Genomic DNA, 18,389 nt, shown 5'->3' on the forward strand with positions numbered 1-18,389 from the left:
TCCGTGCATTATACGGAAGACACACTCGTGTCTACACACACACATACACACACACACACACACAAACACACACACAGAGATGGAGAGAGAGAGAGAGAGAGAGAGAGAGAGAGAGATGGCTTTGAATCCTAAAGGAAATCGTATGATAATCATTTGTGATAAAATAATGTATATATTATATTCTAAAATATATTTTACAGTGCATGCTTACCCTTCTGCACATGTAAAAAAAAAGGATGGCTATGCGGCTAATTGGTTCTCCGTTGTACTGATGACGTTGCGGTGTGGGGTATCTCCAACGAACACTTTGACTATAATGTAATGCATGTTAATCTCTTTATAATTATGTCCCTCTGTGCCTCAGAATAGGTTACTAGATTGATGGTGCATTACAAATGCTGTACTTATTATCATTATTATTATTATTATTATTATTATTATTATTATTATTATTATTATTATCATTATTCCTTATCAAGTGCAATATTCTTTCGAATTTTCAGTTTGGTTTCAGAAAACAGCATAGCACAACCCACGCTTTGTTAGCTTTCATTGATAAAGTAGCACATGCTTTAGACGACGCTTCCCATACTATAGGTGTTTTTCTCGACTTCTCGAAAGCGTTTGATACGATAGACCATGATATTTTGCTTTATAAGTTAAGCCATTACGGCATTCGTGGGACAGCTCAAGATTGGTTTAAAGACTACCTTACTAATAGGAAGCAATATGTTTATGTAGATGGATATGAGTCTCTTTGGAAAACAACTTCTTGTGGTGTCCCTCAGGGTTCCGTACTTGGCCCGTTATTATTTATCCTGTACATAAACGACCTCCAAAATTCGTCCCAGATTCTTTCTTTCATATGCTTTGCTGATGACACAAATTTATTTCTTTCACATCGTAACTTAAACACGCTTATACATATGTTAAACAATGAACTGAAACTTGTTCAGTCCTGGATCCACGCAAATAAGTTGTCACTAAATATTGATATTAAAAAAGACGCATTATATGCTTTTCAGCAATTCTCTGAACTCTGTTTCTGATTATGTTAAGATCGATGGTATCAATTTAAACCAGGTAGACAGTATCAAGTTTCTGGGACTTTACATTGATAGTGATCTATCTTGGAAAACCCATATTAACTATTTAAGTAAAATTTTGTCCAGAAACATTGGAATTTTAAACGAGCTGAAATATAATTTCCCCATACATATATTACAAATTATATATTCAACAATGATTTCCCCTTACCTCAACTATGGAATTCTAGCATGGGGTAATTCGTCCAAATTTTTGCTTGATTCGCTATTCCTTCTTCAAAAACGCGCCATCAGAATTATCAATAACGCCGGATATTTATCTCATACAAATTAATTTTTTCACAAGAATAAAATTCTGAAATTGATTGATTTGTTTGATTACAATCTAGTTATTTTCATGTATAAGTACTCAACGAATGATCTTCCTGATGTTTTTCTTCACATGTTCAAAAGAAACTACTCAGTTCACAATTATCCCACCCGCCAACGGGACGCTTATCACCTTCCACGTACTCGCACAATTTTCGCGATGAAAACAATTATGTATGCGGGACCGAAATACTGGAATGACCTCCCCCCTGAACTCAAAGGTTGTTTATCACTTTCATCCTTCAAATGCAAATTAAGACAGTATTTATTGAATAATTACGCTACATCAGCTCATTGAAATTCTGTTTTGTGCTGTCCAGGACTATCCCGTTATACTGTACTCCAGGGTTGTTGTCATGTTAAACCAGACTTTAAGAGCCCAGCTGTTTGCGCCCTTAAATTCTATCACTGTGTTTATGTATATTTTTCCTTCTTTAAAGATAGCTGGGACGAGGAAACAGCTGGTATTGCACATTCTCACTGCACTGCAACTGGTTGTTCGATGTCTTTTTAATGGATTTGCAGGTGCATGTGTTCCCTTCTTAATACACGCAATGTACACATTTCTAATACTGTCTGAACGGTATCATTGTTATTATAACTATATTAAGTCATATTGTATTGCCAGAACGACAATGGTTCATCCGCCTATATACCGCATGTGGCTTTTCCGATCCCTAACCTGCACTAGAGAAGAATTTGCTATATAACTGTATATTTGTACTTTTTTATTTTGTTTTTCTCTTATGTTCCGGTCATTGTTGTACCCGTGCTCCCCTTCTCAATCTTAAACTCGTTTTTAACCGGGACCTACGCTCAACAAGCTCGCTTTTAAGTAGGTTCCTTCATATTTCTTTAGCATTCATTCACAGATTCCAAACTGAACAGATCGACCACTATTATGTTTTACATATTTGCAATATTCTATGTATGTCATGTATTTCATTTAATTTTGTTATATTTGATGTAATTTTTCATCGAGAAATATGAAAACAAATTGAAATTGAAATTGAAAATTGAAATTATTATTTTTATTATTATTATTATTATTATTATTATTGTTACTATTATCATTATTATCATCTCTATCTTCACAAGATATCTCTTGGAGATTAATATCACGTCAAGTTCCATCCTGGAACCTTAGACTTCCAGTACTTTTCTCAGGATTCGTGCCGTCCCCAGCAATGCTGCTTTTTGGAGCGTTTGCACTCGATTTGGCACACCAACATCGTCCAAGTGCCGTCGCAGCTGCTTTGGCGTTGTTCCGAGTGCTCCAACGACAATAGGGATCACCTTCGTTCTCATATTCCACAGGCGGCGAAGCTCTCTGGCAAGGTCTTGGTACTTCTCTATCTTTTCCTTATCATTATTATTATTATTATTATTATTATTATTATTATTATTATTATTATTATTATTATCATTATTAGTATTATTTGTGACCGTGCACCTCAAAACGAACATAAAGTCGCACACACTGATTTTACGTGAGGACTGAAAATAAGTGAAATGGGTCAACCTAGCCGAACTTGACTTTTTAATATTTTCTGAAAGAGCGGGTCTTCTTCTACATTATGCTAAAATTTGGTATCATAAAACGGGCAGGAAAGTGTGTTTTTAGCAATCTATCTCGAACATTTTTTGTAAAATAGTGTGATTAGGTGCGTCTTTAGAATCCCTTTTTCATTTCTGAAAAACCCTGTCCACACTCTTCACTTTCAACTCTAATAACTTTTGAAAGAATAGTGCTACTGCTTTGAAAGTTGGCATTGATTAAGGATAGAATGTGTTAATGAGGCATGCTTAATTTCAGTTTAATCTGATAATCCCTTCATTGTTGTTACTTCGGTGGTTTACATCCTGTTTTTTTGTCCCATTCATCGCACAGCCAGTACGGTTTGGTAAAGATTAAGCGCTTGAATAGACACTGTACTTCAGAGCCTTTTTAATCAGTTCACACTTTTCCTGAGTTCGTGCTTTCTTTCCCATATTTAGATGGGGTAGGAGAGTCCATTATTTTGATTTCAGTTATACATCATTTTTAAGCTTAAAGTCTGTTTTTTTTTCAGAATATGGTCTTTACTAAGAATAGTGCTACTGCTATGAAAGTTGGCATTGATTAAGGATAGAATGTGTCAATGAGGCATGCTTAATTTCAGTTTAATCTGATAATCCCTTCATTGTTGTTACTTCGGTGGTTTACATCCTGTTTTTTTGTCCCATTCATCGCACAGCCAGTACGGTTTGGTAAAGATTAAGCGCTTGAATAGACACTGTACTTCAGAGCCTTTTTAATCAGTTCACACTTTTCCTGAGTTCGTGCTTTCTTTCCCATATTAAGATGGGGTAGGAGAGTCCATTATTTTGATTTCAGTTATACATCATTTTTAAGCTTAAAGTCTGTTTTTTGTTTCAGAATATGGTCTTTACTAAAAATTCATGTCTGGCGACTTTTTGTTTGTTTTGAGGTGCAGGGTCACATCTAATGACTTGGTGCCGTGGATCACTTTTTTCAGGAAAAGGGGGAGAGTCTCAGGGCCACAGGTACCCTTCCCTCATCCCCACCCCCGACACACAGGCCGATACTTTTCCGGAACCCCTGATTATCAAACTCTTAATCATACAGTCAGTCAGTTACAAGATGGAATCTGAACAACCGCCAAGGTGTCTTAATTTCGGGGTCATCCCAATAGACCGACACCTACGAGTAATACAGCCCACGAGTTCGCTACAGAAAACAGGTTCATGAGTCATACAGTTCACGAGTTCGACACTGTTCAAAGCCCATGAGTCCGACACTATGTAAAAGAAGCCCATGAGTTCGACAGATACAACACGGGGCTTAATGTGTCGGTCTCGTGGTCCTTGTTAGCTTAGTGTCGAACTAAATGAGCTGTATGACTCGTGAGCTGTATAACTCATGGGCTGTATGACTTGTGAGCTGTATGACTAGTGGGCTGTATGACTTGTGGGTGTCGGTCTCGTGATGAGCACCCTCAGTTTCTACCAATGGAATACTTTGTAAATGAAGAGATTAGGAGGAAAAATACACTACAAAAAGAAACACAAAACAACATAATCAACAGCAGCAACGACGACGACGACGACAACAACAACAACAACAACGACAACAACACAGAAATCAAATCAGACTACTCTCTTGTAGATACTTGCATGACTGAAGTTGGTATATAACAGAGTAAAAGTAACTGTTTATGTGCCGCGTAGAAACACCTTCTTGCATTAAAGGTCCAGTTTACCTTTGGGAACAGTGATTTAAAAAATGCTCAAAATATCACACTTGGTGCTACATATGTGTAGGTCTGTTGTATCACAAAACATCCTATCATATATATATATATATATTTTTTTTTTGCCATAAGGCCTACAATATAAGGACATTATAGTATTTTTATTATTAAACGATAACTGTAGACGGTTTAGTCTGACAACATTTTTTATCATAACTATTGTTCACATTTTGTGTATCTAACAGCACTTAATATTGATTACACCAATTCAAATTTTAACATTGGTTGTTTCTATATCAAACTCACATTTTGGAAGTATTTTAAAGCACTGATGCTGGGCTTTTATTTCATCTGCAAATGGCAAATTATGCCTTTAAGGATGAGAACATTGAAGCAATGAGTCTTTCTGGCGGCAACTAGTCCTACTTATTTTGTATTAATGTCATATATTCTTTCTGTCTTTCTAAGGGAGGTAGATGTGGTCATGCATATTCTATACACAACCCTCTGTGCCATGGAAGCACGAGTATTTCATTAAACCTGACCTTTTGCTATGCAGATTCCCACAGAATGGTCTCTTGCTTAATCAAACTCAGGGTTCCCTGGAATACAAATGCATGTTGATTTGTGTTAATTTATGTTTCCCTCAACATCACTTTTGCGGTGAAACGAATATCTAGAAACATTCCATGTATTTTAATTAATTTTCTTCTATTTTTCTTCAAATTACTTTGATACGCCCCTCCCCCTCCCCCCCCCCCCCCCCCAACAAAATCCTTCCCAACTGATATTCCTGCTGTGACCTCACCTGCCAATCATTGCCAAAGTAGTAATACATTGTATGTTTAACAAAAAAACATTTGAATGCACCTTCCCCTCGACTCAACATAACTTGCATGTTCCCTAGCCATGTCTTTTATTAGTGATATTAATATCACAGAAACATGCAAGTAACATATAACTGTAATATTATACGACATGATTATAGCTCTAAATGGAGGATAATATAGCTGGTAGCAACGAAGTGACAACGTCAACAGTTGTTAATATTACATGTATATATATCCATGTTATGTCATTCAAACGGGACAGAGTGACTGCCCGTTACCAAGGGGACAACATGATATTACAGTTAAAGCTGGCACATAGCACATGTACTAGGAGTAACCTGAAGTTTCACATTCAACCATTTCGAGTGTGTTTGTTGGAACTTTATATCGGAAAGATCTACCAAAGAAACTTGTCTGCTGGGCGATTTACCAGACAGCTGTGCAGTATTTTGAGATTAAAGATAATAAAGAAATAAAAGTCGGTATAACGTAGTTTGTATACCCTCAGCAATAGTGAGTGTATAGAACTCTGCTATAATAGTACGTGACGCTCGAAGAGTATCCTTGAAATAGTATACAAATAATGACTGCTATGAGGGGCACAGTTAAAATTATGGGCCCAAGGTGATGTGAAAACCGTAATTATGCCCGAAGCGAAGCTGAGGGCATGGTTATGGTTTTCACATCACCGAGGGCCTACATAATTTTAACTGTGCCCCGAATATCAAGCAGTCATTATTTGTTTTATATACCGAAAATATAGATTCCGAAATATAGATACCGAAAATATAGATTCTAGTCTCTTTTACAGCGCATGTAATCAATGCTGATCGACAGCGCGGCGGTTGTATCATTGGTGCGTACGATGAGTGATCATCTATGTGCACACAGTACGGGGTTGCGAGTTGCGACTCTCTCCAAACCAGTCCGCTAGTCTCTTTTACAGCACGCTGATCAAATGCGCGGCGGTCGTATCATCTCTAAAACCTATTTGCTAACTCTGCCCGGGCCCCGGTCACAGTAACTCAAAAATAGGGCACAGCTATTTTCATGACTCCCCTTTAAACCAATCAGATGAGAGGATTCTAGAAATGAGGTATATAATATTGAATAGCCCGCAATAATGATGATTTTAATGATAATTAAAGTAAGTGGACGCGGAAGAATATCAAAATCCACGTCATGAGTTGAAACCCTCTCCTATAGAAGCTTGTTTTTCTTTTCTTTTAGAATCGTATCCTTGAAACAGTATCTAAGACCTCGCAATAACGATGATTATAATTACAATAATAAGTGGACGCGAAAGAATATCCAAAGCCGCATAATGAGTTGAAACCTTCTCCCATGGAAGCTTGCTTTTGTTTTTGGTTGTTTGTTTCTTCTTAGAATCGTATCATAGAAACAGTATTGAATAGCTAGCAATACTGATGATTATAATAATAAAAGTAGACGTGGAAGAATATCTGAAGTCCCATAATTTTGTCGAAACCTTCTCCCATGGAAGCTTGCTTTTATTCATTCTTTTAAATATATCTAATTGCTTTCCAGTCTCACTTTCTGGCTTTAATAAGTAATAGAGGAACGGTTGCTAACGTGATGTCACGAAATGGGCCTTGGCTTCACTATGGGGAGTCCATAATGTTTGTAATATTCACTTGGTTGTTTTCCAGTACGCAGTGACAAAAAGATAAGCAAACCTGAAATGAAAAAAAAAAAAATAACAGCAATAAGAACAACCCACCCTCTGCCACACATATCCCCCCCCCCCCCAAATAATAATAATGATAAATGGATAAGTCGAGGGAAACCTAGGAGATACCGGAACTATAGCAATTAATTTTGACATTTGCAAGAGCAGAGGATATCCTATAAGGGCGGTTTGCATTGACGTTTTGCTTATTCGATCGTTTCTTCACTGTTGTCGATATTCTTTGTCTTGGTCATCACAGTTTTCGATATCAAAGTCATCCTTCTGTCGTCAGAATAAATTTGAGGGCGTTGCTATAAAGCTTTCTACAAAGACACCAAACCAGAAGAACATGAGCTCAATTCTCCTAGCAATCATATTCCTATCAGGTAGGTCTTGAACCTTTGTTCATCTCATTGGGCCGAATTCACGAAGGTAGTACAAATGAAACCATGGTCTATTAAAACCATGGACAAAACCATGGACTCGCCAAGTGTCGCATGGAACATTTTGTTACGAAATCAGTCATTTCGTCGATGAAATGATTATCTTGTAAAGAAACGAAAACATTTTGTAACTTAGTGAACATTTCGTCCACGAAATTATAATTTCGTTAACGAAACGTCATTTTGTCGACGAAATTACCAATTTCGTAACGAAATATTCACTTGGCGCTCCATGGTTTTTGTCCATAGTGTAAACCATGGTTTCATTTGTACCACCATCGTGAATTCGGGCCATGCGGTTTTACTTCTGGGATTCTGTGGACTATTATCCTTTTAGTTGGTTTAATGTACACATGTAAACTTCCAATAGAATCTATATTGGGTAATACTTGCATACACTAAGTTTCAAAAACCCTGCAGGCATTGCATAGGTAAGAGCGAAATAGCGACATTTTCAGGAGTTGTCCTTGACCTTTGACCTATGACCCTTAAATTCAGAAGATCATCAGTACCAGTCAATACATGCATATGTCCTCAATTCCATTAAGATATTTTTAACCCTGTGTTGGATATGGAGAAAAAAAAGTAGTAAAAGTGAATGTTTAACATTTTCACTTGACCTTTGACCTTTGACTCACCGCCAAAAATCATCTCTGGAGAATCTTTATTTTGTATGCCATGTATACACTAGGCTTCAAGAAAATACATTCAAGCATCGCATAGGTATGGGGAAATTGTGAAATTTTGAGCATTAGACCTTGTTTCTTTTTTAACATTTGACCTTGAACATGTGCCCCCAAAGATGACAGGCAAAACTTTGCCTAATCATAGATATTATACATGTCAATTTTCATTAGGCTACCTCAAACGTTTTTTTAGTTTAATACGCTGTCCACAAATTCTATTACAGACGGACAGACGGAAAACCCGAAAACGAAATGCCTCCGGCGGCACATCATAGCGGAGGCATGACAATTCATTTAAATCCATCAGTGGAACAATCCACTAATAGGGGATCTTTATGCGTCACGGTAGCCCACCTCGGCATTAGCCCACACTGCAGCCAACTTTGGCATACACATTAATTTTTGTTTACATGGGCAGGTACAGTCACTGGTTTATTCAAACAATAGCAAAAAGAGAATGTCGGTTACTTGAAAGAGTAACCAGCAAAAACGTACATGGCGATTTATCCACCGGTGTATTCAGAAACGCCTAATTACAACACAACGAAAAGTTGTTGATTGTTTATCATCAAAAAAGATCAACAACTTACTTACAGAATCTAACCTGTATAATAAAATCATTGGTCGTCGGGAGTGACTGAATCACATAAATTATCATTTTTGAAATTAGTCAATTAGGTGGTTTATCAAAAATAATAGTCTTCAGTGCTTTCTTACCGAGGTTTTCGGAAAATTGGGCACTGGAAAAGAATATAGAATCTATCCCCGATCTGGCTTAGGGAGCAATGATCACAATAATCACAATTATTCACTCTTGTCACATTTGTATACTTTCTTCTCACTGTTGGAAGTTTATAGCTCATAATCGTACATCTAAACTGACATAAATCGTTCTTATCGCCGGGAGTCCGGAAACCATAGAATTTTCAAACCTTTGTTTTTACGTATGATATAAAATAAGCAATACAATGAGAATTAGGGGTCATCCCGCAAGACCGACACCTAAGAGTCCTACAGCCCACGAGTTCGACACTTGGCAAATAGAGCCCCTAAGACAGACATCAGGTAAAAATCAGCCCACGAGTTCGACAGAAATCGAACCTTCCTAACGTATTGTTTTAGTCGTAGCCATGATAAAAAAATCATGGTTGTACATACTCGAGCAGGATTCGAACCTACGACCTCCTGATCTCCGGACAGGCGTCATATCCACTAGAGCACCGAGCTTCTTTTTTTTTATCATGGCTACTACTAAAACACTGATCACGTCGTGTTTACGTCGATGTTGGGCATGTTGTCAATCAGTTGCAATGAAAACATCTCGATGGAAGAATTTTCTAATTTTAATAATAAAAGCAGTACCCGCTGCATGCTATAAGAATTAGAACCAGCACTTGCTGTCGGGCGGAAGAGCGGTGGTGTAGTGGAGATGACGCCTGTCCGGAGATCAGGAGGTCGTAGGTTCGAATCCTGCTCGAGTTTGTACGCCCATGATTTTTTATCATGGCTACGACTAAAACAATACGTTAGGAAGGTTCAATTTTATGAGAACAGGGATGTCGATTCGTTGTTGGGCAATTTGCCAATCGGTTGCAACTATAATTATTCTTCATTCGTGATTACAGGAGCCATTTGCGTAGACTCGTCTTCTTGCCGCCTAACACGATGCAGCATGGGACACGGCTTGGAAAGCGGTTTCCTACGATGGAAGAGACCTAAACAGTGCCGTCTACCATTGAGGTTGTGCGGGAATGGAAGCGTACAATATTCACCAAATCAAGGTTTGCTTCTATCGCTACCCCCATCCCATTATTCAATAACTAATTCATCCATCTATCAATCAGTCAATCAATCAATTAATTAATCAATCAATCCAATCAATCAATCAATCAATCAATTATTCAATCAATTTGTTCCTTTCGTCGCTATCAGTTGCATTCCGAACGCTATGTGAAAATGAATGATGTCACGGATGTGATCTGTATACGTTAATTTATGGGGTCATCCCACTAGACCTCAACATTGAAAACAGGTCCATGAGTCACGCAGTTCACGTGTCATAGAGCCCATGAGTTTGACACTAAGTGGAAACAGCCCACGAGTTCGACAGATACAACACGGGGCTTAATGGGCTGTATGACTCGTGAGCTGTATAACTCGTCGGATGTATGACTGGTGGGTGTCGGTCTCGTGACGTGCACCCGTATATATACGCACCCAAGCAGAACACCCGGAGGTCTAGCGGAGAATCACATCCCGTGCAGAAGCAGACACGATGAAAGCCTGTCTCCAGAAATCGCATCTAATTCTCTCTCTATTATCAAGGCTAATCCACAATCACTTCACAAAACAAATGCATTCTTTTTTAAGGTGAAAGCTTCAAATTTCTGTTCCCAACTTGTAAGAATGGTTTTGCTTTGGAGTAAGAAACAGTCACTGATACTTATTACGGTGATTACAAAATATCACACTAACTGATGACTCAAAACAAGTGAATCTGGTTAACCTAGTCAATCTTGATATCTGAAAGAGTGATTTTTTTTTTCTTATAGTACACTATGGTGTGATAATGTAGGTCTCAAAGAGACCCTTTATAAATTCAGGTGTGCGTCATTTGTTTTCAATGTATGATATTCACTCCTCAATTCACCACTGCTTACAATTATTCATTGTACCGCTGTCCAAAACGTTGGAAACCAAACTATGTTTGCAACCGCTTAAGGCGCCAAAAATGTGTACATTAAGGCTATGTGCACGACGATAATGCATATTATATTAATCAAATCAAAGAAAATTATGTATAATGAATTGTATAAAAATACTAAGAAGTTTGACCAATAACAACTTTCTCTTGTCGAAGTGCGTATCATTATTTTTCAAGTATAGTTTACATAACAAGCATGATGATTAAAAAGTACTGCATGCAAAAACGAAAGGAAAAAGGTCCCTGCACACTCACCATGCTTATTAAGGTTCATATCATAATTACACAAGAAAATACATTTGGTAGTGGAATTATTTTTTACGTTTTCTTTTAAAATGCCTGAACTATCATGTGCCCTGGAAGGGGTGACGGATCCAAGTCTTCTTGAGACCACGAGCAGAAGTCGGGGGCAAACAGGTGAGTGGTTGTCTTCGCTCTTGAGCCCCCCCCCCCCCCCCCAAAAAAAAAAAAAAAAAAAAAAGGAAAAAAAAGGAAAAAAAAGAACATTTAGCAGTTTCTGCAAGACCCTTCAATAACCCACTTGGTAAGAACGTAATACGTATGTGTAATGTCGGTGTAAGGAGGGGGAAGGGGACCTAGATTACTTGAAATAACGCGACATCTATAGAATTAGTGTGGAAATTCCAGGTGAGTCTGTTGTCAAGAATAAAACTTGATATGGGGCGATGAATTCAAAACATTAAAACCGGTCAAATTTGTTTGAATGCTTATGACAGATTGATTTAAAATTTGATGGAAGAGACCTTATCTATCACGTCTTTATGCGTATCTTCCAGGAATATTTTTCTAGGTAAATTTTCCAGAAAAAAAATACTGAAAAAAAAATACATGTGGTTTCTTTTTTGTAGGTTTTTTTTTGGCAGTTTGCTTGCTCTTCTTCACTGAAGTAATTTCATTAGTTCAATGTTTAAAGTATGATAATCTATTAGGATCGGAACCAGACAAAAACACATTAGTATTAGCTGCAAACAATAAAAAAAAAAAGAAAGAGAGAAGCTTGATGAATTTTGCATGTCATTGACATAAAGAACACAATTTATAATAAAAGAGGACTTTCCTAGGCTTGAGACTCACCACAGTCAAAGTTTTGCACAGTGAATGTGTGACCGTTAATGAGTGCAAAGTGCTTTGGACTGGCAAAGGCATTCCTGGGGGTGTTTCATCAATTTAGTCATTGCTAACAAGTTGTCAGTCACTGACAATTTCAGCAAAATCCTTGGTTTTGATTGGCTGAGATGCTCTGGTCACTGACTGTCACTATGGTTATTGTCAGAGACTGACAACTTCTCAGCGCCGACTAACTTGATGAAACAACCCCTGAAAGACTCCAAGGTCTCTCTGCGGATACCGTAATACAGTATGACAATTAATGAAGCGGTGTGTTGTTGTCGAAGGTATCAAGGCCTTGCATGATTATGTCCAGGAAGCTTCCAATGTTGTGATGAAATTTACCAATAGCTTTTGAGACCTTATCAAGGAAGGGAAGGATTTGCATGAGATGTGAAATGTTTTTGTCGAAAGCCAAGTTGATAACCAGAAATGTTTTTTTTTTTTTTTTTGAATTATAAAAAAAACATATGAAGAGTTTGTTCGCAAAATCCGATAAGTCCATTTTTGAAGATTTTGAAGTATGGTCTCAAAATAATACCTTTTAAATGATATATTGGTCACTACATAAAGGTACATTTTTGAAGTTATGGTCAAAAGTTATGGTCTCTTTATTTTTCTTGACATTTAATCGCAAATATCTCCACTTGGCAAGCATGGACTTATCGGTTTTTGCGAACAAACTCTTCATATTATTATAATTTCGAAACACATTAGATATGTATTATTAACTGAACAATCCTATTCATTCTAGATTTCCGTGAGAAAACACACACTTACATGCATATACAGATGAGAAGTACCATCTGTCTTTTATAGCTATAACTTATGACAATTTTCCAAAGCAAAATTCTAAACTCTAGCAAATTGGTATTACAGTGAATGTGGATAGTGTTCCAACACTCAATTTACATCTTCCATCTAAACATAATTTTGCCAGACGTAAAAACCCTTCGCTACACTTACAATGATATTCTTCAAAATGTAGATTGCGTGCCTAACCCTTGTCTGAACGGAGGGACCTGCTCTGACAACTTGGATGGAATCACGTGCACGTGTCCGAGGTCATTTATTGGAAACAAGTGTGAAGTGGGTATGTCGACAATGATGCCAGTAGGGTGCACAATACAACAGTAGATTAGTAGATTTAATTGCGAAGGGTGCACACATTAATCCGGCTGCTATAGTTCAAACCTTATTTCACCGTGTGAGCCAAATGCTGCGTGCATGTGTGTGTGTGTGTGCGTGCATGTGGGTGCGTGTGTGGTTTTTGCGTGGTTTAAGCCTATTTCAAGGGTGCTGAAATCGAACGTGAATCACGGGGCCACTTTGCCTCATGCCAGTATAATGCGATTATTGCATTGTTGACGCTTGCGAGATATTCAAGATATGTCACAGTCATATTATTTACTATATATCATAATATAATCTATTATATCTGATAGATCATATACCATATATCTTATATTATATATCATATACTATACATTATATATCATATATTACATCCAGGGAGGTAGAACTCTTCCACCTCCGTGTTATATCTATGTTAAGTATATAAAGTGGTGAACACATCGGGACATTTTAGGACTTGCACTATGAATATTTTTTTTGTACAAAAAGTTAAGGCTTAATACAAGCGTTGTCCTATAGGCCCTACAGAAAGTAATTATCGCTATTTCATAGGTTTAGGGATTCTTTTTTAAACTGCTGTTGTTTTCTTTTTTTTAATTCATATGTCGCCAATACGAAGGTGATGTGTTTTGTTTTGTTTTTTGTGTAATTCAGATATCGTCTGCCCTGGCGATGCATCGTCCTCAGACTCCTGCTATCTCTACCGTCAGGACCAACAGACCTGGGAGGTGGCGAGGGATACATGTGATGAACTAGGAGGCTATCTTGTCGCCATAGAAACGCCAAGTGAGCTGTCCACTATCCGGGAGGGCGTCCTTCCTCTCTCGTACCATACAAACACGACCTTCCCAGCTGTGTGGACTGGCCTTAATGACAGATCGTCCGAAGGCGTTTACACTTGGGAGCGAGTAGGTGGTACCTTATCCTTATTCAGTAGTATGTGGCATCCAGGGCAGCCTTGGCAAGTCACTGCACCCGAACAAGACTGTGTAGTTTTCAATGGGAATGGTGGGCTGAAGGATCTTAAATGCAACCATTTGAAAGGCTATATCTGTGAATTCGGGTTTTAATTTAACAGTGTGAAAACCTGTAAGGTGAATATTTTCCATCAACAGTCTCTGACAGGGAATATCTTGATACTGATGTATAAGACACTTATGCAACCTCATCTTGAATATGAATATGCCCGAAAGATGGCAGTAAGAGCCACTTTCTTCAACCCTATTATGAATCCGACAGTGCTCATATTTCAAAATTACTCGTCTCAATATTTCTCAGTTACATAAGCTCCGTGTCTGTTTACTTATATACAAATATATGCTGACTCATGCACCTTTTCAATATTGTTCAATTGTATAGCATACACTATAAGCTTACAAGAAATGCACATTTTTTTCTTAGTCATTAATTGTCGGTGTATCCTTAATGGAATGATATGCCGCTATCCATACTCGAGTGCAGCTTAACATACTCATTCCGTAGGTCTCTAAAATAATATTTGTTGGCTGTGTAATACTCCAAATATTATTACGTGTGCTTTCGCCGATTTTACAGCTGAATATTATACAGAAGGACTATGATATATACTCCATGCTTATAGTTACATTATTTTAGACCCACAAATGTTATTTCCCCTTTAATAATGACATGTAATAATGTCAAGATTTCATCTCATATCTGTTATGATGCAGATAATATGTTAATGTTTCATGTATTTTCAAACTTTGATTTGTAGAGTTTTTCATTTTACTTTGTATTGAACCACAATTTTATTGAACCACAACGAATCCTAGGTTTTTTTTTTTCTCCCTGTTTATCAAATGCGTACACTTGATTTGCATTGTTAAGCATTGACTACGTACGGCTTGTCGCTTCTCAAACATTGTCTAATTATTTGTCTGTGATATGTTTTAAACGTCCTTCAGAACGCTACCCCCACCTCCTTTCAAAGCTTTTTAAGGGCAGACAATAGCACCTGTTGGCATGTATTTATCAATCTATCTTGATGTCTTTTTTTGAAGGTGTCATGTGTCACCAGCCATTCTGATTCTTTCAGCCATTCAGCCTTTTGATTCTTTCGGTTCTTAAATCGAGAGTCTTTGTTGGTGGTTTATTATTTTTTTGTGTTGTTGTTGTTGTTGCTACGGGCATCGCTCGTGAACCTCTGTTTATAATGAACATGCACGACTCTGGGTACATCGCCAAAATCGTTGATTGAATTACACGTACCCCTGTTTTCTCCTTATTTTCAATTCTAAGATACGATCGATGACTGTGATCTGCATTTTAAAATCCAATGTTTCACTGAACCACATGAATCCTATGTTCTCTTCTCTGTATATGTAATGTCTACTTTCGATTTGCATTGTCAAGTATTGACCTCGTACAGCGTGTCATTTCTGAAACATAGCTTGATTATTTGCTAATGTGTGTAGGCCAAATGTCCTCCTGGACGCTACCCCGATCCCGCTTTCCAAGCTGATGAAGGGCAGGTCAAAGGCTTCTGTTCACATGTATCTATAAGTTTATTTCGGTACTCTTTTTGAAGGTGTCATTATATAACCATGCGTCATCATGTAATATCAACTCTTTCGTTTCTCTTCTCTCTCTCTCTCTCTCTCTCTCTCTTTCTTGTTGGATAGGTCAAGCCCTTGGGGTTGTTTTTTTGTCAGGGGTATTCTTCGTAAACATTTTCAGACTGTTATTCTATTGATTCCATCCAAAATATGCGGGTGTCTTCAAAACACTTGCCACTCTTTTATTTCAAGCAGTCATTCCCCTCTGCCTTTATATAGGGAGGTATGATAGTTCACGGGTTTTTCTTTTCCCCCAGCCTAATAACCCACCATGTAATCTCAGCCTCTTTATTTCTTACTGTTCTTTCAATTCGGGAATTCATTTGTTCGACGAAAGACAGGCCATGCCTTCCGCAAAGCGTTTTTCCTTTTTGTTAAACCCTCTCTCTTTCTTGATTGTTACGGGCAGCGTTTTAACTATTATGAACAGAACGTGCATGTACCTGGTTGCATTGCTGAAGTGGTCCTACTAGTGAATTCCAAGTACTTCTATTTTCACTTTATATTTTCAGTTATATGACATGGTTGATGTCTCGGCCTGCGATGTGCATTTTAAGGCCTTATGTCCCATATTGAACCTCACGAATCCTATTGGTAATATGAATCCTATTGGTAATAATTTCTGTTTATGTATATCTTCTCTTGATTTGCATTATTACTATTAAGCAACTTCCACGTGACATCGTGTTTAACGTACCATATGACAGTACCAATGGACTGTTGTTCCAATGTACCTTGTAAACAAGAATCTATAGATAACGTTCCAGATGGCTATTTTCTTCTTCTTCTAATTCTTCTTCCTTTTATGTAAGATTAGATATTTTACTTTGCCAAAAATGTATGATTGGCACGGACAGCCATTCATGCTGTCGATATCAACTGCTTCCACTATACTCTTACTGATTCTTCTTACCGTCAAAGTTTCAGTTCATAATGTCTTTGCTGCAATTCAGAAGTTTACGCACTGTGCAACACTTTGAATTCTTACACTAGTGCAACTCATGTCTTTGTACTTAACCTTTTTTTCGACAACAGCCGGTCGAGCTCGTTCATTTCTTCCCTTCTCATCCCTATTCTCCTCTCTCGGAAGCCCCCAGAGACACTTGATTTATTCTTGTTATTGTGTTGGGTGTGTTCTATGTCCTTCTCTGACGATGCAGCTTCTGAACGTTTTCACTAACCTTATTCTATTCTTCCTCGTTTCATGTTCTTCTTCTTCTCAGCGATCTCTTGCTTCTCGTGATTTTGACGCCATTTATACTTGTAGATTACTCCAGTGTTTTACCTCTTTCTGGCTACTGGTTACTTTCTTGTATCATCTACTTATTTACGAAATCCTAGTTTTGTTGACATCGCAGACCGTTATAATCTCGTCTCGTACCTTTAATCATGGCTATTTTTTTTTTAGTGTTCCATTTTATTCTGTATCGAATGATGACTTTTTTTTTTTGTAATTGTTTAGGAACACTAGGTTTGACTCTGACCCAGTTAATGGGCCAACCAGTACAGAAACCACCCCTTATGATGATTATGTTACCGATAGTGTGAATACAGGAGCAAATGAATTGCCTCATGATTTTAGTAATGATTTCACTCAAAATTCATTATGCAATTATATTACAGTAAATCAATACAAAGATATGATTTATAACTTCTCTGAGGATACGTTTTCTTTATTACACTTAAATATAAGGAGTTTGAATAAACATTTTGATTTAAAGTACTTATTAGAGTCTGATGAAAGCCAGTCGTTATCGGTTATCGGATTAAGTGAAACATGGTTAAATTCCAATGCAGAAAACTCTTTTGCAATTAATGGTTACAATTTATTTGTTGATAATAGGCTTGATAAGGATGGTGGGGGTTGCACTGTATATATCTTGTTCCTTTGAAACTATTGTCCATCAAGATATTTCTAAAATGGACGATACGGTTGAATCCTTGTTTATAGAAATTCTCATTCCAGAATGTAGAAATCTTATGTTAGGTATTGTATACAGACCTCCTAATGATTTCTTAACCTATTATTCAGATTTGGCAAATTCACACGTTTTTCGAAACAAGGATTGCTTTTTACTCATCGACTTCAATATTGATTTGCTGAAGTCTGAGCATGATAATATCTCTAGTGATTTTCTTCACACACTTTTATCCTCATCCTTTCTCCCGCTCATTTCCAAACCCACTCGTATTTCAGATCGTTCAGCCATCCTCATTGATAACTTTTTCTGTAATATTTTACCCCTCCCCGTTTCTTTCATAATTCTTTCAGATATGACTGATCATTTTCCAATAATGACTTATTTTACCCTTAAAACATCATATAATGTTAAACCATCTTCATTTTCTTTGTTTAGTCGTAGAGTTTCACCCGAAAAGTTAGCTAGTTTTGATGTGGCTCTCGAGAATTCTGACTGGTCGGACTGGAGTGTTTGGCAGTGATGATATCAATATATCTTTTCATAATTTTGGGGGGAATATTCAATCATCATTTAGACGATGTAATTCCAAAACAAAAACATAGAACAG

General features: G+C 37.3%; 1 protein-coding gene across 1 annotated transcript; it reads left to right on the forward strand.

The window, feature by feature from the left end:
* The first annotated feature begins 11,357 nt into the window (after positions 1 to 11,357).
* Positions 11,358 to 16,967, forward strand: LOC139712047 (snaclec salmorin subunit A-like). Its single transcript, XM_071623885.1, has 3 exons — positions 11,358 to 11,439; positions 13,939 to 14,192; positions 16,896 to 16,967. The coding sequence occupies exons 1-3, from the start codon at positions 11,358 to 11,360 to the stop codon at positions 16,965 to 16,967; spliced, it is 408 nt and encodes a 135-aa protein (XP_071479986.1).
* Positions 16,968 to 18,389: the final 1,422 nt, after the last annotated feature.

Source organism: Diadema antillarum, unplaced genomic scaffold, assembly GCF_040938485.1.
Source record: "Diadema antillarum isolate AM-2024a unplaced genomic scaffold, OU_Dant_1.0 seq00001753_RagTag, whole genome shotgun sequence".
Lineage (NCBI taxonomy): Eukaryota > Metazoa > Echinodermata > Echinoidea > Diadematoida > Diadematidae > Diadema > Diadema antillarum.

Excerpts from the sequence above, each read along its gene's own strand:
- LOC139712047 (XM_071623885.1), top strand. The coding sequence starts at position 11,358 with ATGCCTGAACTATCATGTGCCCTGGAAGGGGTGACGGATCCAAGTCTT. Across the intron at positions 11,440-13,938 it reads CAGAAGTCGGGGGCAAACAG|ATATCGTCTGCCCTGGCGAT; the intron begins GTGAGTGGTTGT and ends TGTGTAATTCAG. Across the intron at positions 14,193-16,895 it reads GCGTTTACACTTGGGAGCGA|CCGGTCGAGCTCGTTCATTT; the intron begins GTAGGTGGTACC and ends TTTCGACAACAG.